This window comes from Rattus norvegicus, chromosome 16 (genome assembly GCF_036323735.1).
Source record: "Rattus norvegicus strain BN/NHsdMcwi chromosome 16, GRCr8, whole genome shotgun sequence".
Lineage (NCBI taxonomy): Eukaryota > Metazoa > Chordata > Mammalia > Rodentia > Muridae > Rattus > Rattus norvegicus.
The window spans coordinates 3,665,770-3,688,634 of record NC_086034.1 but is presented as its reverse complement, the minus strand read 5'-3'; the positions used below and the strand labels follow the sequence as shown (position 1 = coordinate 3,688,634).

The 22,865-nt window shown below is 44.3% G+C and overlaps 1 protein-coding gene across 27 annotated transcripts in view; it reads right to left on the bottom strand.

The window, feature by feature from the left end:
- Window positions 1–8,376: 8,376 nt before the first annotated feature.
- Erc2 (ELKS/RAB6-interacting/CAST family member 2) overlaps window positions 8,377–22,865 on the bottom strand; it is an 860,860-nt gene continuing 846,371 nt past the window's right edge. For 22 of the 27 annotated variants that reach the window (XM_063275106.1, XM_063275108.1, XM_063275105.1 and 19 more), the window contains one exon: window positions 8,377–11,395. In XM_063275106.1, the coding sequence (XP_063131176.1) occupies window positions 11,021–11,395 (375 nt within the window). In that variant the 3' untranslated portion in view covers window positions 8,377–11,020. The remainder of the gene's footprint in view (window positions 11,396–22,865) is intronic. The other 5 variants (XR_010058279.1, XR_010058280.1, XR_010058281.1 and 2 more) reach the window with 2 other exon arrangements.

The following is a 22,865-nucleotide window of genomic DNA, read 5'->3' as shown; positions in this document are numbered from 1 at the left end:
TTTATCTCTTCCCTCTCTTTTTCCTCCCTTCCCCTCCTTCTTCTCCTCCCTCTCTCTCCTCCTCCTCCCTCCTTCTCCATTTTAAGAATGGAGAATTGTCGAGAATTTCCTAGCATATATTTTGATCACATCCTTTCCTCTCCCCAACTCCCTTTCAGATCGTCTCCTGTACAACAGAACCTCATCTTCTTTCTCTCTCCTAAAAGTAAAAACTAAAATTAACTACCCCCACCCTTCCACCCACACGCAAAGCACACACACATGAGTTAAAACAAAGCATGGGACCTGGTTTGTGTGGACCCCCTGACCTTGAGCATGACGCCTGCCTCGGAGTGTGCTTGAAACACCCAATGAAACTCCCCTGAAGAAAACTGAATTTCTCTCTCCCAGCTTCTTGGTGAGGGGTGGGATTTTATATACACCTACTTTCTCAGTCCTGGGATTGTGTCCGGGTGGAACCTGTGCAGGTCTTGTGCATGCTGCCCCAGTCTCTGTAAGTTTGTTTGTGTTATCAGTCTTGTTGTATTTGGGAGACACTGTTTCCTTGGAGTCGATCATCAACTCTGGCTCCAAAGTTCACTCTCCTTCCATGAAGATGCCCGAGCCTTGGGGGAAGGGGTTTGTTTGATAAGGGCCGAGCGCTCCAAAGACTCTCACTGTCTGCACATTGTCCAGGGTGGGTTAATTACCATGTCCTAGAGAAAGACGCTTCTATCCTGAGATTTGGCCAATTCGATGATTTGATGCTCTGGTTGAAATTCCAGGGGCTCGGAGACCAAGCAGTCTCAAGACAGGGTATTTGTAAGGAACCCATACTGACTTCAACTTGTGATCACCCTGCTTCAGCCTCCTGAATGGCAGGATAAACAGCGATAAACTAGCACACCATGTTCTTTTCTTTGGAGTGTGTGTGCATGCATGTGCATGTTCATAAACGTGTGAGTGGTGTGTATGTACTTGTGTGTGAAGGCCAGAGGTCATCTTAAGGTGTTGTTTGTTCTTCAATTTGGTTTTGGTTTTTTGTTTTGTTTTTGCTTTTGTCTTTTTAGTTTTTGTAGTTAGTTAGTTAGTTAGTTGGTTAGTCAGTTTTTCGTTACTGTTACTTTGTTCTACTTTGTAGAAAAGTCTCTCACTGGGACCTGAGGCTAGTTGATTCTTGTAGGCTAGGCAGCAGTGAATCCCAGAGTTCTTACTTTTATCTGCTAAGGGTAGGGCTATTGACCCATTTACTGCGCCTGGCTTTTGGCAAGGTGTAAGGAACTGAAATCAAGTCCTCATGCTTATGTGGCAAGCAATTCACCTCTCTAGCCCCATGTGCTCTTTTCTTTAGAGATAATCAGTATCACAAAAAGGGTTACCAAAGATCTTGCAATTTCTCAGATGTTGGGACAGAAAAGATGAATAGGAACTATTTTCAAATTGTGTGGAATCTAGAACCCAGCTATTCAGCTTTGAGCTCCATTTCAGTCCTTAAATACTTTCCAGTCTTGGGGCTGAACAGTTTTGGCAGTAGGTGACATTGTATGGCCTAGCTAAGGAGAAGCAAAGACTTCCCGGCGGACCCAAAGGAGGCCTTTTAAAGGCATCTGAATGGGACATTCCTCCCTGGCTGTCAGTTCTGTATAGATTCTGGCCCTCCAAATACCTGGAATGATTTTTTTTCTCTTTTCTGATTACTTCAATCTTTATGACTCAATTTACAATCAACCACTCTGTTTTGATTTTGTCTGGTTTGAGTTTATCTCTTTCGTCTAGTGGGATTTCGAGATGCTCATTTCTATTGGTGGGAAAATATAGTCCTACTTGATTCGCTAGGTGAGAGACTCTCTCTTTTTAAGTGGCTGTATGCCATGCTCAAGGGCTTGCTTTCAGAATTCATGGTGGCCACTCCGGGATCTGTTGAATTTCAGTCCCTGAAAATCCTCATCAGACTTTTGGAGAAATTCTCCTATGACTTCCACAACTTCTTAAAGTGCTGGAGTCCTCTAACTTGTCACCCAAAGAAATTCTACTTCTGTCACTATCACTTTAGAACCCTCCTTGGTTTTGTCACACACACACACACACACACACACACACACACACACACACACACACACAAAGCCTGAGCCCACACAGGAATGCTAGGAAGAAAACAACTTTCTAACTTATACAGCATAGCCATTGTCTTCTGTCCAGGAAATGAAACACCGGGGAAGTCCTGAGGCAGGAGGATTCCTTCCCTGTCTTCCTTCTTGTCTTCTAAACTAACAATATGGTAGTCAGAAGATGGATCATCTCCAGACAGGGTTTGGGGCTCAAGTTCAGGACCTTGCCAAGGATGCTCTTGAGCATTTCCACATGGAGCTGAGGTGTCAAAATCTCACACAGGTCTTAGCCACTTTTTCAGGCTATTTCCGGGGAACACTTGAAAGTAGCTTGTGTGAAGGGTTTCTCACAGCATAGTACCATGTGCGAGCAGCTATGCTTGGAACCTCCCCAGCTCCTAGGCTCAGAGCAATACTATAAAATCAACCAATCACATCACAGACTAAGGCTGCAGGTACTGGTTGCCAAGCAACCCAGAGCTAATCTTACAGATGTGTGAACATCTGTGCGGGAGAAAGGAAGTGTGCAGCACCCAACAATGCGTGCAACACCCCACCATCAGGCCTACTACCATTTTTTCCCCTAAGCAAGCTCACATTTCTTATCATGTACATCGAGCAGATTTCCCCCCTACTTGTTTCAACCCAGTGTTTTATTGTCCCAAATCCTTGCTCTTGACTTGAGTTCATGTGCTCCGTGGTAGTACAAGTGGTAATTACACAAGTCTTTCCTTCCCTGTCATTGGCAACAGTCACCAGGGAAATTTACAGCCCCCAATATCCAGATCTGGAAACTGGTTATTAAGCATGGTTGAAGAAAACCCTGACGTGGCAAATGGCATGTGAACAAGGACCAGCTCCAGCAGCCCTTGGGAGAGAACGACTGGGAGTGAGCCAGTGACCAGCGATGTCATTTCACTGCATGCTTATTACTTATGATCTATTACTCCTAATAATAGCTATTATCTCCATCTCGGTTCATGGCCTAGCATTGTAACTGGCATTGTGTGAACTCTTCATTTGGCTCTTTTAGTACTAATTTCTTTTTTTTTTTTTTTGTAATAAAACAACTGATAGGTCTGGGTGATAATTTTAGGATGAGAAAAGAGCTAAACAAAACAAAACCAAAAAAATGAATGAAAGAAAGGAAGAAAGGAAGAAAGGAAGAAAGGAAGAAAGAAAGAAAGAAAGAAAGAAAGAAAGAAAGAAAGAAAGAAAGAAAGAAAGGCAAGCAAGCCAGCAGCTACTCTGAGACCCATACTGAATTGTTTGGCATGCGGTAGACTTGGAATTCTAAAGAGGGTTGTAAACTCAGCCACTCAGATGCAGGCAGGCAACACAATGGGTGGGCTTGGCCAGGTGTCAAATTCTACAGGACACGAGGACAATGGAGGGAAGGACATGGCTTCCCACTCAGAGACTCAGAGCCCTCCATGACTACTCTTTCCAAAAGTATTTTTCAACCAGTTTATTTTGAGGCAACGTCCAACTTACTGAAAAGCTGGAAGAGTATAAAAGCAGCATCTACATGTCCCCCTCGAATGTCACTGCTTCAGATCCTCAGGCGTTCTTTCTTTTATGTCAGTGTATACATCCGTTAGTATCAATTCCTCTGAGCCATAAACCACGAGTTACCAAACACTCTAAACCATACACTTCTCCTAAACAAGACCGTCTCTGTGCCATAGGAATTTTTAGATAAGGAAGCCATCTTGATGCAACACCGCCATACAATCTTAAATCCTCTTCAAATTCAGATGGATGCCTGTATCAATAGATGGTCCACAGTCCTGTTGATAATCATACCCAATGCTGTCGTCATGCCCCTTTAGTTCTGTTTAATCTGAGAAATTCCTCAGGGTTTCAAGTACTGGGCACTGAACCTAGAGTCCCATGTTTACCCATCCAGAATATGCAGCTTTAATTCCCAAGTTTTCAAGTTTTAGGTTGAGTCTCTTCAGGTCAAACAAGAAATGCTTGAAGCTTAGATTTACAACCTGCTATTCTGACATCTGTGGTGTGGAAACTGGTGCATACTGGTATTAGCCTTTCTTAGGGCAAAGCTTTGAAATGAAGAAGAACATACTCAAAGGGTAGATAAGTATGTTGCTTGATGAATTTTCACAAAATAAACCTAACTTTGTAAGTGATTTCCAGGCTAAGGATTCAAATTCTTATGCCCACAGGCAGATCTTATCTTTTTCTGAGCCTTACCTGAGTAGAATCGGATGGACCGTTCTTTTCTCTCCAGGATTATATGAGATATCTTCATGTTAGGGCACATGGCAACAGTTTCCTCTGTAGAGCATTTGGTCTCAAGTCAACTACTTGCTACAGTCCCTCTGATGGTGGGTAGAAACCTCAGCAGCTCCTTAGCCACTAAGCAGGAAGATACCCTACTATTCCAAGCACACCCCTAACACCTTTTAGGGTACTCCCTTCATACTTCATGACTGGCAGCCAGGAGTTACATTGTTCCTGTTGGCTCTAATCAGAACAGAGACTACATTCAGTCAGAATGTGACATACTTTCTCCCAAAGCAAATTAAAAAGATAAGATGGCTACAGAGTAGACTTGGAGCAGCCACCCGAGCTTGCTAGTCTCCAGGCTGTTTGACTGAGCTGTGGTCTTCTTTGGAGGTCTCAGTCTAACACAATGTAGCTCTGCTTCTCACTATTTGCATTTTGATGATTGCCTCCCAGCACTCAGTTCTTATTCTTATTTGGGGTTTATTAGACCCTTTTCAATAGCTCTTTACCTTGAGCAGGGGACTCCATCCTTAGCAAGGAGATAATGAATCTTCTCCCCTTCATGAAGTTGTATAATATCTGAGTTCTTACCTGTAGGGTTGAGAGTGCCCAGGAAAAAGTTGTATTATGTGTATGTGTATGAGTAGTTATGTGTGTGTTTGTTTAATCATGTAGCCCATGCTTGCCTTAGCATTCTAAGCACTTCAGATATAGGTGTGCAACAATGCTCACTTGTGCATTTACTGTTATTCATGATACTTTTCTGTCTTTTTAATAGTAGCAGAGGAGGAGGAGGAAGAGGAAGAAGAAAGTCCTAGCAGATGTGCTGTTTTTAAACTAGAATTCTGGCTCTACTTTGCACTCAGGAAGGGGTCTAGTCCTTTTACACTGACGGTTTCTGTCATAGATATTCACATGATCTAAGTGGAGAGAGGATCAGAGGTAGGAGATGCCCCTTCTCCCAAAAGCAAAAACCTAGCCAAGCAATGAAGCTAAAACACTGGGATTTAAAAAATAGTCCTCTAGTTACTGCATCTTCCACATTGCCACCAGAATATTCTAAGGCAAAGAGTCAATTGTTAATCCCTGTACCTTGTACCTGTAGTACAAGTATATGTTCTTGTGGATGTGCATGAACCTGTAAGGAGGCCATATATTGCCCTCAGGCATCTTCCTCTCTACCACTCTGTTTTATTTTTTTGAGGCCAGGCCTCTCACTGAATGCAAAGCTCATAGATGGCTAAAACTGGGGAGCAGCAAGGTCCAAGGTCCTCTTTCTGCTTCCCATTGCTGGTGTTAAGGTGAGTACCATAACACCCAGCTTCTTACCTTGTTGTTGGAGATCCAAACTCGGGTTCCCATGGTTACCTAGCTGTTTCCAGGCCCTTAATTCAATGCTTTAAGAGTCCAACACAGTGGGAGGACAAAAATGACCTTGGTGGCAAAAAGGGACAAACCCTGACCTAGCCAAAAGAGCAAGGCCGGTATCAACTGTGTTCAGTCATGTTGCAAATATGGGCACTCCTTGATAAGCTGCTCTAAGGATGGCTGTTTATCAACTCTGTGGCCTTCCTCCCAGTAGCCCTGGAGTTCTCCGGCTAAACCTAGACAAGAGAGAGCAGCTAAACCCTACAATATACCCAACTAGTGACCTCCAAAGCAGTCAAGGTCATAAAGAAAACACAGTCTCAGTGATAGGAACTTAGGCGGCACGGCAGCTAAATTAGGGTGGTGCCCTAGATAGAAACAGAAAAGAGACCTGAGGATAACACCAAGGGACTCTGAATAATGTGCACTTTATTTCTAGCATATAATATTATTGCAGGGAGTGACTTGCATCACTAATTTATCATCTTAATAATAAAAAACCACCTACCTGTGGGCATGGGGCCATGTGTAAACTCTATGTAATGGGTCCTCTTACAAATTGGTCTCTTACCAATACGGTGTATGCTACACTAGAGTCCCATGAAGGCTTCCTAAAAGCCAGACCAAAGCAGGTTCTAGAAATGGTTTGTGGATAGGACTTTTAAAATATGCCTTTGGGGATAATTTAGAAGCCTTCCCAACCAGAACAAGAGGGACCCTGGGTTTAGGCTTAGGACATCCTGTTGGACACTGTCAGTTTCCCTTTCTGATAGAGACCTGACTTGGGGCTTGATGTTCACCCTCCTAAGCAGGAGCTCTTGCTAGCACTGCATTCAAGCCTGGGGAAGCCTGAGCAACACACAGTAGCTCTTTGGCTTTTCACTAGTCTCTAAAATAGAACCACAAAAGCACCTGTCTTGTGGAATTGTGGCGAGGGTAAGTTCACATAAGCATAGCATTTAGCATGCTGTGGCACTAAGTGATAAGTACTCTGTAAGTACTCTATCTGGTCATGTCTGCAGCACCTCTTCTGTCAGTAAGGTGAAATGTGGATCAGGACAGTGCTTACCTCGCAGAGCTATGGCCAGGGTGGGTCAGAATAGATGCTCAGTTTCACAGCCCTGATCCTAGCAAATCCTCAGTATGGTTCAGTCATTTACTACCCATGTTTACTGTCGTCAGGAGGACTGCAGTTCTGGATCCAGAGACTGTCCCCTCTGGTCTTCTGTAAGAGCAGTTCACAGAGGGTAGAGGCAGTCATAGGAAACTTGGAGGCCCAACCACAAGTATTCCCAAGTCTAGAGGTCTCCAGGAGCTGGAGATTCAGAGTCCCTTTCTAACAACTTGTGGGTTACTGTTATTTTCACCCAGGGGCTGGGTTCATTGGTTAAGATGTAGAGATTCCGGTTGGCCAACTGAACTGTAAGCAGTCCTGAATAAGGACTGGTTGCTTCAGCAAGTCTGTGATGTAAGAAATTCTTTCCTGACAGAAGTTCTCTTTCTACAAAGACACTAAAATGCAAAGAACAAACAGGCCCCCAGTAAGCCTGACTGTAAAACCCATCGACCCAAAGTGTGGAGGCCAAAGGTATTTCCCATGTCGTCAAGGATCAACTGGAGGAAGACTTTGGTCTCCTTTTCCCTTTCCCAAACAGCTTCCCAGGGACACACATTCCTGTCTTGGATGGCTATAAGTTTACCACATCTGCTTGGATAAGTCATTTATGACCCAGCCTCAGTTCCACCATCTGGTAAAACACAGCTTTTTCTAGCAACCACTCAATGAATTCACTCTTGGTAATAACTGGAATTTTCATTGGGATAATGCGATTCAAAGCTTTAAAAGAAGCAGGGCCTGGTTCTGCAGGCTTAATGGAGATATAGCAAGAACTCATCATTGTGAAGGGACGTGGTCTGTCTGTGGTCCAACTCAAGCAGCAAAGGGCACTGCGTCCTCGCGTGGATGACTGTGTACATCCAAGTGGTGGCAGTGCTGGTCGCTATTTTTTTCCTCCTACTTTTTTCACCTCTCTTTCCTACAGTGGAATCCACGGTTTCCCATTTGAAACTTCTTTCTTATAGGCAATGAGGCTATCTGTCCACCACATGGTGTTACCCCCTCAACTCCCACGAAAAGGAAGGATTCGAGATCCAAACGTAGCTGAAGTGACTTTCCTTCTTGGAGACACCTGTGGGTACTGAAAAGGTAAAGGTCTCTTCTCTCGAAACCCCCAAATGCTCAGAGATATCTCTGCCACCAAGGGACGAATTCAGCAGACACTGAAGCTACTGCATAATAAGGGATATAAAGGAGGAGAGGGGATGAAAGGGAGGAGGGGAGAGGAGAAGGAAGAAAAGACGAGGAGGGTGTGGAGGGTGGAAGAAGAGGAAAGACAGGGAAAACGGAGGGTACAGATAAAAATACAGGAACAAGAGAGGAAATGAGAAGGAGATGGCCCTTGATCTAACTTCCTGAACTGAACCTGTATGACCAGCTGTTTGTCTTGACTTTTCCAGTTAAGGAAGACAATGGCTTTCCTTCTTCCTTCCCTCCTCTCTTTTTCTTCTTTTTGGCCTGTATGTTCTTCAAACAGTAACCAATGTCCCCTCCCCCTCCCCCACAAAGAGTTAGAAACAGTTACACCGCGTATTTGTGAAAGGATGAACTCACTTCGGAAAGAAACAAGGTTTATTTGATGAATATAAATAAGACAATCGGCACAAAGTACTCCTCATACACACAATAACAAAGTTATGAGCTGTACATACCTTGCACATGGTTATTTCTACTAGACATGAGGTTACGATGACTGGCTGATACATGCCCGTTGGTAGTTTCGAGGGTTCCTTAATTTTATTTATTTATTTATTTTTATTTTTTTCATATCGATGTCCATAATCACATGGATCAAAATCACAACCCACATGCCACTCACTTGAAGAAATATTACAAGAAGCACTATCAAACAAGGGTCTCGGGGAAGTAGATACACGGACCCTTGGCAGCATTCAAACGGCGCTCTACACAAAGACAGTGCAGCTAGAGTTTATGTCAATACACTTGAGGGCTCATCATAAACACTGTTTAAAAAATAAAACCCACTTCCAAATGAAAGTTGACACGCTGTTAACGTGCATACTTAATACACAAAAATCATTAAATACAAAATTGAGACTGTATATAGAAATCAAATAGGCTACAAATACAAGCCTGCTTTTGCACAAGGTAAGACTTAGACCAACTTCTCCTAAATGTTAGCCCAAACTTTTTTTGTTTAATCTCAACTACACCATGATTAGAAGGGAATCTGCTAAAGATTTCACAAAGGAAATATCGTCTAAACAACACAGTGTTTGTTGTAAACCCAGACACTATTTTCAACCAGTGGAAAGGGATGGTTTTGTTGTAACTCCCAAATATCAGAGAATGTTACAAAAAAAAAATGAGAAAAGATGCTGTCTTAGAATTTGGTTTTTCAGGGACTGAATGATATGTTTGCATGTGATGAAGATCAATTAATACTTCTGACCAACAAAAGTGGGGTGAAGAAATGATCCCCAAACATTAGCTGTGTCAAAATTGGCACGAATGCAGATAGCTAATGACATATAATAGATCACTTTGTTGCTACTTCAAGGATCCTGCTTACCATCCTGGCTCTCCTACTTCCAATTTCAAGTATTTAGTTGCAGAGTTCAGGCCAGGACCTGGTGGTAAGAGGGTGTGAGGACTTCTCTGACAATGCCCAAACCATACCTAGGGACTGACTGGTCTGTGGCTTGGGTTTCCCACTGCAAGCCTCGGCCAAAATGTACTAAACAAACTCGCAAAGAACTCTGCTCCCTTCTGTAGCAAAGGCCTAAATCCTCTTGAGAGTTAAAGGACAAACCTTTTAAACATGAATGTATGTGAATCATGTATGTAACACGTGAGCTTTACACAGGTCACTACTTACTGACAAGAATGAAGCCCAAAGCAAGAAACCAGCTTGAATATAGTACCCCTGGTGCACCAGGAATAAAGGGTGCAGCCCAGGGACAGTTTCCTTTCCCCAGCAAATAAGGGGTTTGTTTTTGAAATATCTCTATGGCTCATGAGAGAGGTCCAGAGTTAATTGCACCAATATTTTGGAAATTTATAATGATGAGACTCGATGTAAGATTTCAGCAACTTCTGCTTAGAACCCTTTCCACAGCAGCAAAGAAAGACAATGGTATTTATTAAGGCCACTCATGCTTAAATTCATTGTTTGTCCTTTAGAAATGCAGGTGGGAGGGTTTCTCCCGTCGACAAGATATCAGGTCAGTACAAGAGCTGCACATTCACCAGGCTCAGTTGTGTGTTTTTACCAAGTTGTAAGGACTAATGCTTTTTAATCTCCAGAGGAAGCAGCAGGAGGCGAATTCTCCTTAGTACCTTGTCACTGTATGCAAAAGACCTCGGAACACGGGTCTCTTTCCCTGGCATGTGCTTTAAGATAAGGACTCTATCCACACAGGTTGCATAATGCTATTTACAGACATACAGCTTTTGTGATTGCGCTTCATTCGTCAATGTTTCCATGTTTGATGCTGAAAATGCTTTGGAGTCCATGTTGGAGACATTTTCTTAAAACAAAAACAAAAAACAAAAAAACAAAAAAAACCAACCAAACAAAACAAACAAACGAAAAAAAAGCAAAAAACAAAAAAGAGCAATCGAGAGAGAGAGAGAGAGAGAGAGAGAGAGAGAGAGAAATGACCCTTCACTTACAGAAGATCCAGGCTCACACTGCTTGCACAGCATTTCGATGGTGAAACATGTATGAACCTCAGCTTTGTCATGAGACCTGCACGTAGGAGAACAAGAAGAGCCTGAGGCCAGGTTGTGTCCCAGCCGAGGGCTTCAAGGAGCATGTGGAGTGGATATGCAGGTGCCTCAGGCTTTTGTCATTCTCCAGTACATGAGCAGGACAATAAAATTATGGATGACCAATTTAGATGTGCCACGCACTGTCAGAGACACACACCATGTTCTCATAAGGCGATTTCTTGGCAAGTTATTAGTGGTTTAAAAAAATTGATTTCATTTCCAACCTGGCCCAGAGGTAACTACTGATAATACCATTCAATGTGGTTCCTTGACCGACAGATTAAAGAAACGGAGGAGGGTAAAGGCTCTCGATTTTTGGTCTTTTGGTTTCTTTGTCAAACACTCCATGCACCGTGGTATACAAACACCGGCAGCAGCACTCGCTCACAGCAAGCTTAGATTGTCTGATAATCTAAGGCGTTAGGACCACTTAGACTGACCAGCACGACAGTAGGAGACGGGGCTAGTTGTCCACGGGAAGCTGAATCCACACTCTGCACCCGTGCAGTGCCCGTGTATCCAAGAGGCAAAGCAACAGGAAAAAATGCTTATTCAGCAGCTTTCTGCAGAGGCGCTCACGTCGTAAAGGTCCAAATCCTTGACAAAAAATGAAGGGGCTGTCGTTTGTTCCTCCTTCTTCATACTCTGTCTTTCCCGTACACCCAATCGGGACCGTCTCGGAGAACCGAATCGAGCAGGAAAGTGAAAGCGAAAATTCCCTTCCTTTCCGACCCGCTGCATGCAGCCACTGGTAGACAAAGAAGAGAGCCAGGCTGCAATAGATTATCAGGACATCGCTGCAGTGCTGAGCTATCCGTTTAGCCAACCCTTCTGACAGCTGCAACGAGAAAGCACGTGATTTAACAGGGAAAGACACTGGTGGTAATATCAGCCATCACAGGGCTTCCCCTACCCTCTCCCGACCCCTGCCATGGCCACTCTCTCTGGTCGGGGAGGGGGTTTGTGTGTGTCACGTTTTCCACAATGATTATAGTTTTACTTTTTAAACTCAACTCAGAGAGATTAGAATCCGAAAGGCAGTCAGTATGCCAAAAGCTTTAACGTCACTTATAAACATGTGACAGCAACAATTTCAAAGAACCGTGAAGCATGTGGTGACTGCTGGAGCTGGCAGTTCCATTCATGTGTACAAGAGCAAAGGAACCCAAAACTCTGAGCTCAAACAGACTCTCGGGCATAGCGTTCCAAGTGTCATTATGCACAACAGACCAAAGTGCCTGTCACCAAATGAGTGGACAAGCAAAATGTGGTGGTATATATCAGACAGCTACAGAAGCTGCTAGCTGCAACTGTCTTCTCTGCGCATGCTCACCTGTGTCATTACTATTCAGACACCCTTGGAATTCTGGGTGTTTCCGATGTACAGACATAGTGTAGCTATACACCAGGCAGACACACACACACACACACACACACACACACACACACACACACACACACACACAGAGGCAGCCACACTTTCTGGTTCATTTTTACTTTTTGAGACAGGCTCTTGCATTGTGGCCCGGGCTGACTCTGAATTCATGATTCCCCCATCCTGTTGCTTCAGCTTCCCAAGTGCTGGGACTGCGAGTGTGTCCCACCATGGCTTGCACTACACATCACTTTTTATATCTATCCTGTACGTCTGATTTGGCAGTTGATACTCAGGTCCCACCTGCTTAGTCTGCTCAGACAAGCATCGATTTTGGGGCATCCTTAAACAGTGTCAAGGGAACGTCCGGCTTGGAGGAACTCAGCTAATTCATACTTTGAGGAGTCTGGTGTAATTCTGGTTAAGAAACTTGAATCAGAACACATACATAAAAAATGACTTTTGCAGAGCCAGAAATTTAGGGAGTTTCTGGGGCAGATCAGATTACTCACTCTGGCACATAAAGTCTTTGCAAACTTTGTATGAAAATTGTAAGTCTGAGCACGCTTTCTGTTTCATGAGCTTTGCATAGCTCTCATTCTTTCGTGTGCTAAGCATTCCTTAATCATCCCTTTAAAGGGCTGGCCAATATATTAAAAGGCCGTATAATGAGAAGAGAAAGGGAAACCTGAGGTAGTATTAAAACGCACAGGTTGTTTTCTTTACAGATGGGGAACTAAGTGAATAATGATTATGGTTGATGTCCAATGTCCTTGATACTTTTCCAAGATAAAGTAGCAGAGAACAATTGTTTATTCAGTTGTGAGATAGGTTTCCAGCTGGGCACCAGGTCACAGAGCAGAGCACAGGTCTCTCAACCACAGTGTTCTGCTTGGGGAAAGGTAATAATTGTTTACAGATAATTAAATTACATCTTAATGATTTAATTAATATTAATTTGATATTTATCAATTCTGTAATGTAAACAGGACATGTCAGCTATTTATTAATTATGATAATAATGAAACCATCCCCGATGGTTTACATTTTAAGATGCCAACAAAGATGTAGACAACGGAGAGAGCAAGTCTGTTAACACATTTAGTGAGGACCACCTCACAGCCCTTATGCCAACTACATTTTTGGCTACATCTCTGAGTCCCTGCAATGCTTCTTAATATTTTTCATTAGAAAGACAACAGAAATAACCAGCCCCATGGATATAGTCAGAGAATTGTGTTTAACAGTCTACCATGTTAAGTCTAGCTTGCAAATGAAATGATTTTTTTTTTAAGTGTTGCCACCCTTTGACAAAATAATCCATTCACCAAGAGGCTTGGATGAGTCTGCAGGAAATAAACCAAATCAAACCAAATGACAGGACATTGCCAGCAGTGACAAATAGAGATCACCACTCCTTGAGACACACGTGAGAATGTACTTTTAAAAACCTTCAAAAAATGGGACCCAGCCTTCCAGCAAGGGCGGCCAAGGCCACTACCCACTGTAAGACTATCCCTAACCGGCCCTAACCTCTCCCGTAATCTCTTGCAAGTCCCAGCTCCGTGCTCTGGGGCAGCTGACAGTTCTACTGCCATGATGATTGCCACTCTGACGCACAGCTGTTTCTGTTGTGCCATCCTCATCCATAACTCTTTGCAATCCTGCTTCACTTTGGCAAGATGGGGGCCCTGTGGACTCTTGGCCAGGCTGGCAGGGTCTTCTCTAGGTTCTGTCTGCCCTTATGCTCTGTCTTTCTGTCAGTCCATGCGGTACCCTTTGGCATCACGACATTGCTCTTCTCTGACTGTCCACATACACTTAGATCATTTCTCCAGTGGATTGATCCCTCATTCTCTGCATAGATGGTGTGCAATCTATTTTATCATGAGTTCCCTAGACTTGCCCTGCCCACTATGGCAACTGCTGGCCTCATGTGCCCACTGAATGCTCAAAACATGTCTAATTCAAATGGAGACCTGCTTAAAGTGTGAAATGCATACCAGATTTTGAAGATTTAATATGGGGAAAAAAACCAAAAAAAGAACGTACGCTGTCTCCAGAACAATTTTAGATACTGACTTCATGTCGAGATACTTTGGATGTACTGATTCCAAGAAAAATCCACTGCCCTAAACTCTACCTGCTTCTTATCACTTTAAACACGTGAGTACCAGGTAACTCAGCCTGCCAGTGAGCGTGGATTGCTGTCGATCAGGGTCGCTATTCATTTCCATTGAACACCTATAGCCTATAGATGGTGAGTTGGTGAGGGCAGGGCAGGGCAGGCTGCTCTTGCTCATTCTGCATCCCCTGAGCCTTGTGCAGTGCCTGGAACAGGGCGATTTCCTCTTTGATTCCACAGATACTAAGATTAGAGTAAGTAGAGTCCTGAACTTTCTTCCCTATCCAGCCTCCCTGGAATCAAGCCATTCCATCCTGACCCCTGGGTTTTTTGGAGTGAACTACAGTAGACCATGATTACTTTAACCAAATTAGGGCTACTAAGCAGTTTGTTTTAAACTAATATTCAGGAAGTTTGACCAAACAGAGGTAGCTTCAGGACAGGGGCCCTTCATTTGCAGATCTCTTTCTCCTGTCTTCTTTACGAAAGAGAAACTCACCTGTGAAAGCCGTGGGGCCTCTCTGTGCTGAGAGAGAGCCATAGGCCTGAGGAACAACAGCTTTCTTTAAGAGTGGCTCTCAACCTGTCAGATGACGACACCCTTTACAGTCCTTCATGATGCAGTGACCCCCACACACACAAACCATAAAATTATTTCATTGCTACTTCATAACTGTAATTTTGCTCCTGTTATGAATTGCGATATAATTATCTAATACGCAGGGTCTCTGATATGTGACCCCTGTGAAAGGGTCCCTCGACCCCTAAAAGGGGTCGCGACCCCGAGGTTGAGAACTGATGATGTCTTAAGTATTGAGCCTCTCCACAGCACAGCGGACTGCCAGTAAGCAATAAGAACCTCGGTCCTAGAACCATAAGCAAGGGAAGTCCTCTGGCAAGCTGCAGGAGCCTAGAGCCCACTGCTCCAAGAGCCTTCCGTTCAAGTCCTTCAAAGGCTGCTTTGACTTGGGTTGGGTGAGAAGCTATACACAAAGCCAAAGAGACCTTCTAGACTTCTGTCGGGCTGCTCATTAGCATACCAAACCGCTCGCTGGTAGGCTCTCTCAACATCACAAATACCTGTGACAGAGTCAAAGCTGGCATCCGGGCTCCTCGCCACGCCCCACTTCCCAGAGTTCTCCAGCTTGGAGCTCCCGCCTCCCCACAGCTTCTCAACCCTATATAACCCTGCTATTCGGGCCACATGCTGTTTTTAGCTCTGTCTCTCTCACTGTCTCTCTGTCTTTCTCTTTCTCCTCTCCCCCCTTCCTCTCTCCTTACCTGGCCCACCCCAGCGTCCACCCACCCACCATGGTCCAGTCCATTACGCTGGCCATATTTAGCCTACTTCTTTCTCTTTCTGCTCCAGACTCTTCCACATGCCTCTGTCTGCACTGTGACCTCATATCTACAATGCAAGCCTTCCCCTCAACCATACTGTGAGGTGACCCTGTCCTCACTGTCTCTGTGGACCTCCTGCAGAGGTGCCTGGTGCTGGTGGCGGTGATAAGGAACACAGACAAGCCCACGTGCTCACTGAACCTGTACTCTCATGGGGAGACAGACATATGCAGGCATACAAACTGACACACTGAGGGAGGTTTTCAATCTTTGGGTTCTGTGGTCAGGAAGAATACATTTTATTCATTGATTATGGACAACCAGGAAGCAGATATCTCTGATCTGGGATGAGGGAAGATGCCTAAAATTTCTAGTGAAACTGGAAAAAAAAAAAGACATCTCATTTATATAATTTGACCTCATTTTTGCACCCAAGCAGAAGTAAATACAGACATTTGCAAGAATTCACAGCAGAATTATTAAGCATCAATGTTATTGATGTTTATCATAGAAAGTATTTAAATTTTTTCTCTATTAGATTTTTTTTGTATTCTTTGGGGGGACATTTTTAACTGAAGAATGGGGAACTGGTATCGTATTAGAATGTAAAGTTAGTTCCTTCTCGGGAAGAAAAAATCTCTGTCTGGTGGCACAGCAGCCTTTGGCTTGACTCTCCGTAGGGTGCAGGAGAGAAAGGGGACAGTGGGGCACAGCAGGGAGACTCTGGCCCAGGAGAGATACCCCCAGGACAGCCAGCTATAAATGTGCCTTCAGACTGTTTTTCTTTGGAATAAAGACACCTGCCTGGTTATAGCTTTCTTCCCCTGCCCTCTTGGTAGTGATTTGCAGAAACAGGCTGGGAGAAAGGGGTCTTTGGTAAACACAGAGGGGTTAAAGGGGAAACTGTTTAATAACAGTAGTAAAATGCAGGCTATTTTTGACATCTGGGTTAACGTCCACTCCATTCCATGTGTGTCCCAAATGTGTGCAGTGCGCCCCAGGTACAAAAACAGACACCCATTCACAACAGCCATGGATGCCGTAACATGTTACACATGGTGCCCGCATAAAAGGCCAACCCATGATAGACTAATTAAACAAGGCAGAAGAGAGGGTTCCTTCTGGGCCTTGGGCATCCTACAGAATAGCTCCTCTGAGTCACTGTGCACAGGAAAGCCCAGCACAGCCGTTTCTGCATACATATATATCCATAACTACATCTGTGTTATGACTTAACATCTTTTAAAATGGGACGGAATGGGTTTCTCGTTTTCTTCATGAAGATTTATTTATTATTGTTGTGATCAAAGTGGCAACAAATTATGCTAAATCATTTAATTTTCTTGATAGGAGCAAACCACCTTGAAGCCATAACTCAAAAGTATGAGTGGAAAGCAGCATTTTGCCTTGAGAGTGGCCTCCTCCAGCTCCACGGGGCAATAAAAAGTAACACTTCAGAGCCCAGAGGGCCGTGAGGGTGGGGGTGGGGGCCTAGCCTGCCAGCCCCATTTTGAAGCTGTTCGGATGACAGAGCTACAGGAGGCCACAGCAGAGGGATTCTGCATTTCATCTCTGCCCTCTTCCCTGCTGGGTATGACGCACCCATATTTTAAATGAAGGGATTCAGAAGGCTATGCAACCTGTACCTGGAATGGCCACATACGGGTCTGGGTCTCCTCAGGATTTATTTTTGTAATTATTATTGTGGTCAGGAGTATGAATGGCTCATGTTCAGAGCAGGCTGCCTGTTCCAGCATCTCTGAATTAATTATCTCAAACAAGACTCTAGGTACCACACACTGACTTGCTTGAGTAGCAGCCCCTCCCTGCGAAGAAACTAAGCTGAGAGGTGCTGGGTGTTTGGGTCAAATTCCCTCCTTTGAACTATATCTTTTTGACTCTTCAGTAATTTTTTTTTTCTTCTTCGGCCAGAATTTCTAAAACCTTAGTCTTTGTCTCTTATCGTTCCAGCTTGTGTAATCTCTCTCTAACAGTGGTAGCACTTAAGTAACATCTTTCTGCTGTACACAGTCTCTAATACATCTATACATCTATGAATATATGCACATGTTACTTCAGAAGGCTTTATTTTAATATTTTAATGGAACCAACTCTTCCCTATTACTCACGTTGATAAATGCCGGGCCATCGCAATATGGGGCCTTATTTCCCAAATCAGGTGGGCAGCACCATGCCACATAGCAGCCTTGCCTTGGGCCCGAGATCCTGAGATCCAGCAGTGGCCTTCTCTCAGGAGAGAGCACCTGACATGGTCATGCTGGGTGCAATACTTCACTGGCCACCAGCAAGTTCTGGTGCCACTGCGGTTTACATTTGGGATCAGAGTATTGTGGACTGAGTTGCCTCCTTCACAAAAGCAGACTGGATGAGAAGGAAAAAGAAAACCTCCAAAGTCCCCAGTTCAGTACCAGCGGGAGGTGCTCCATCTAATCTTTAACACGCTGGTTGAATTGTAATGAACTTCTTCGTTGTCATTTTTTTTTCTCCTTAAAAAAACAGGGTCTCAGGCTGCCCACATTTGAAAGACTGCAGCCCAGGTCTCCTCAGTCTCAAAACTCTGGACATTCGTGGCTGACCAGTTCTTTGCAAGGGGGCACTGACCTCAACGGAGGACGGCTTGCAGTCTCCCTGGCCTCTTTCAATAGCATATCCGCACTCCCAGTCGTGGCGACGAGAAGACTGCAGGTATTAGTAATGTAGCTCAAGGGAAAGCACGGGAGTCCCAGGTGAGAAGCCTTGATATTGGCTGACTGTGGACTTTAAACCTAGAAACACTTTGGTAGAGATGTACGTGCGTACGTGCGTACGTGCACTTACCGACCCACTGTAGAAGATACGAAGAATTTTGCAGAAGAAAAGATTTATTTCTGCACTGCTTCTTGTTATTTAGCACGCGGCCGCCCAGCCTAAAACGTCCCTGGAAGTAGCTAACACCCGAGTACCGAACATAATGAAAACATACAGCGATCTGACATGAGATAGACAGGCCGCTGTGCAGAGATAGAAAGGCACCCAAGACACGTGCTGAGCTAAGTGAAAAGGTAAAATCTAGTTTAAATTTATAGCATTCCTCCAGTGTCCCTCTAGGAGTTTGGCATTTTGCCAGGGTTCCTTGTTAAAAATTTGTTAAACGTGTTTGGCATTAACGCAAACACAAAGTGGTCATTTGTTACAAATTCTATTGGAATGCATTCATTTAAGGCAATGAAGTAGTTACTAGAAGAGAAAAAAAAAGTTCATTAAGTACATTTCAAAAATACAATGATGTATGCAGTGTGTAACTGTGGCGCCCCTGTGGCTATATAAATTGCCGACAGAATAACCACACATTGTGTTCAGCTTGAAACTGGAATCTTTTAAACATAACAGATAGAACAAAACCGCGTTTTGTTTGTTGTCAAAACTGATGGGAGCCTTTCTTTTCTGAACTCGTTTAAATAACCCGGAGTTTGGCATGCGTTTTCTAACATCTCCGATCAGGAAAACACACAGGTCAAAACAATGCTTTGGGTGTCTTGGAGGGGTGCTGCCAATGTCATTGGAGATGAGGTGCTGATTCAGCAAATGGAACCCCTGTGCTCCTGAGAGAAGGGAACTGTCCCTGGGAATCCTGGAGCAGTCTGTCTGGGTGGGGCCGTACTTCCACACCCTCCTAGTCACAGGAAACTATTAAGTTACCCATAGAGGAGAAACCGTAAGCTTTCATCACCGAGTATGGAATCCTATGTGCAAACATCCTAAGCCTGTGTACAGAGCTGCCATCTTCCTGCCCCACCCGGCCTACTCACAACCAAGGCATTCCTGCTGAGCAATGGTTCTTGGCTGGCCAAGAACAGCCAAGAACTTGAGCTTCAGGAGAAAATGGTTACGGGTCCTGCTACTACCCGGGGCTCCATGACATAGCTTGCAGAGGATGCTAACAGGAAATGTCTTTTTAGGACCCACTGAAGTTTACTTGTGGGTCTTAAAATTGAGTTAAAAAGTTAGACTTGGTAAACTTAAGAAAGTCTGACTCAACTACTCTTGTTTCTGAGTAACAGGACCGGAACCAGAAAGAGCCCCAGGACCCCAGATCTCATAAGACACTGACATATGATCCTAACATACATAGAGCTCCCAGGCCGCTCCAGCTTGGCTTTTTGGTCTCTCTGAGCTTGGTGTAACCTGTGCTGCCCTCGAAGAGGATAGATCCAGGATCTCCTGGTCCCAAGCTCTTAAAGCATTCTCCCAGTTCAAGTGTGCACTGAGAGGAAACCTAGACGTCTGTGTGTGGTCTGGATGAGGCTGTTTTTCCATTTACAAGTGCCAAGTGGGACCAAGTAACAAGACTCAGCAGAGGGTATGTATCTCCAAATGAGGAAAGAACATGAGATTCAAAATAGACCAAAAGAAATACAAGGATACTGCAGAGCCCACTTTCATTTTGTGTGTTTCAAAGTTCATGCCATTTGGGAAGCCCCTTTTAAAGAATGTATGCACGCGCACATGTGGACACACACACACACACACACACACACACACACATAGAGGGTTTCAAACTTGACAAAAATATACAGCCATAAGGAGACAGCATCAGGGCCCCTCTTAGCGTCTCAGTAATGTCTGCATACGTAGCAGATTCTGAAACGGAAGACTCGCTATAAATTCTCCATAAAGACTCCATGATAAATCCCCACTCTCCAGGCCAGGCTTTTTCTTGAGATAGAGCTTTTCAAAGTCAGAAGAGAATAAAGCAGGACATGTTTTAAGTCCTGTACAAGGGAGCTTGTCTTAGGTACATAAGGGAGACCTTTCCCTAAACTAGACAGAAAGATGGTTGTCATGTTCAGCAAGGAAGTAGAAGGGCTGGATAAGCATTTTGGAGAATTTAAAATATGAAGGAACAGTTTAATCGCTTAGGTTTACCCACCAGAAGTGGCTCAAATGACAAGTGTTTCCAGCAGGATCCTCATGGAGCCACTCATGGCAATTAGCTTCTGGGATCTGAGAGGGCCCTTCCCACCTTGCTGAGGTAGAATGCCATTTACTCTTGGGCCAGTGACTAATTAGGGGTCTTGTTTGAAGATCAAGGTCTTGTTATCCCTGCTTCTTAATAACATGGTTTGCCTGTTGGCCACCTGGGTCCAGGCAAGACCTTCTTATCCCCCTCCCCAAACTACCAAGCACTGCCTTAGGCCAGAGCAAGTGTGGGCAGGAAACCACAGATCCAGCCTTTTAAGCAATTTAACCTCTTCATCACCAACATCTTGCAATCCTGTACTTACTTGATTGAGCTGTCCTGAGATGAAGAAGTCTGAGCTTGCTTCTAAGACAGAGTGAAAGGCTTTGCTTCAATGCAAAGGAAACCCTTGAAGGTGCAAACCCTGCGTAGCATGTTTCCTTGCTGGAGGAAAGAGTAGGGGAGGAACTCCACTTTTCCAGATGAGCAGGGAATCAAGAGGTTCTTTGCCTTTGCTTGGAGTTGGGTCATTTCCGGAATGTCGTTAGAAGTGACTAGTGAAAGCAGGGGACCCAGAGGACTGGACATGAAGTCATACATTTCACCTGGGGCCAGTGGCCACACAGACTGAGCCTGGGAGAGCTGCTGCCATCTTTAAGATAGAGCAGGGGAGAGGCCAAAATGGCAGAACAAGTTAGTTACAAAGCATGAAGTCCTAACAACTAGACCAGAAACAGCCCTGAGGTTGGTTCTTTGACTGTTGACATCCTCTGGTCTGAGTAGGTTGTGGTCAGTAAGCCCATTAGTGTTCCAATGTGGCAACAGCTAATGCAGCAAGTTCAATCTGGTTCTGTTTAATTTCTAAATGCTCGTGCAAGCCGCCAGTGACGGCCAGCTGAAGGCAGGCAATCCCACCACTGTGAACACAGCCATCATTGTCACCGGTGTGAAATTCATCTTAAAAACGACTCACTTTTGGCAGATAGAAGTTTTGTATTTGATTAATTGGACTTCAATTTCAATTTACTGCAAATTGCTTTGTGTTTTCTAAGCAACCACCAAGAGTTTCCTCCAACAAAAGGAAGTAGCCTTCCCTGGGGGAGGAGAAGCTCTTTGGTAGGTGGGAAGCAAAAGAGAAATAAATACAGGCCAGTAACAAGCCAGGGGTCCAGGCTTTAAAGGTATTCTCTAAGCACTAATAATCTTCACCTTCAACAATTACAGGGATGGGACAAATGCTATCTCTGTCTGGTGTGTAAAGTTGAAAAGTGAAGCATATTCTGGAATGAGCTACAAAAGCAAACTCAATCTGGATTTTATATTGTCTATTAGCTGTGTTTATGAAAAGCACAAAACTTAACCCATGACCTTTCCCCTTCCTTTCCTTTTCTCCTTTTTGCCTGTGGGAGTCCTCCCTTTCCCATATGTGGGGGTCCTCCCATTTCTCTATCCGTTTACGGAACCATGCTAAAACAGCTCCAGCGTCATGCAATCTGCATTTAGAGGCATGTCAGCCACTACTTTATGCAAACTATTATAGGGAACATGTAATTATGCAGTTAACGTCATGCTAAGTATCAAGGTTGAACCATGTATTCACCCTGATTTTTAGCAGCCTTTACACTCTGAAGAGACTGATATTAGTAACGTATTGTTTGTCTCCTACCCACTCTCAATGCAGAAAAAGCAATGTTAACAGGTGGTAGGATGGTGCTGTGAGCATTGCTCCTAGTCATGGCCACCTCCCTCCCCTGGCATAACGTAGTACCCCCAGCCTCTGAACTGATCTGCAAGGAAGGTTGGAAGGGTTTTCAAGGAGAAAACAAGTCTTTGGTCCTTCCATGTGAGAACTAGAAGCACCTGAGTCCTGTTTTCGTATGGCGTTGACCGACAAGTACTGTGAATTTCTGTTTCCAGGGGTTTGCCTGGATGCTGCTTTCAGGCAGATTTCAGTCAGTAAGTAGTCTTAGTGTCAGAGGTCACCTAGAGCATCCATTAAAAGCCTCTGCTGTAGGGGATGGATCAAGGCATAGGTCCCTGCCTTTTCCCACAGGACTCTGCATTACAGTCTTCTGACTTCATGGTATCCTGGATGATTAATCACTTTTAAATATGAAAAAAATGAACATGTCCGAAGCACTCTTCCAAACTGTCAAATCTTTTTACCTTAGCATAGATCCTGTGTCTCCCTTTCCCAGAGAGTCCGAAGCAATACATTTTCTGTTGGAAAGTCAACTCTTGAAATCCCATGCAGAAGCCCCGAGCAATATATTTTAACATCTTAATTTCATTTAGGAGGAATGCAACGATTGATCGTTTATCATCCCAGGATTGGATGAACTATCTGGAGCACTCCAATGTATAGCTTCCACACAATTGATGGGATATCCACATGTCTTCCGGCTGCCCAGGGGCTTCGGGGTCCAAGGGATCTTTGAAGGGGCAGAATGCTGAAAAGATTACCAAGGGAGGGTCTGCCTTTAAAGATGAAGTGTAGCTCCAAAGCT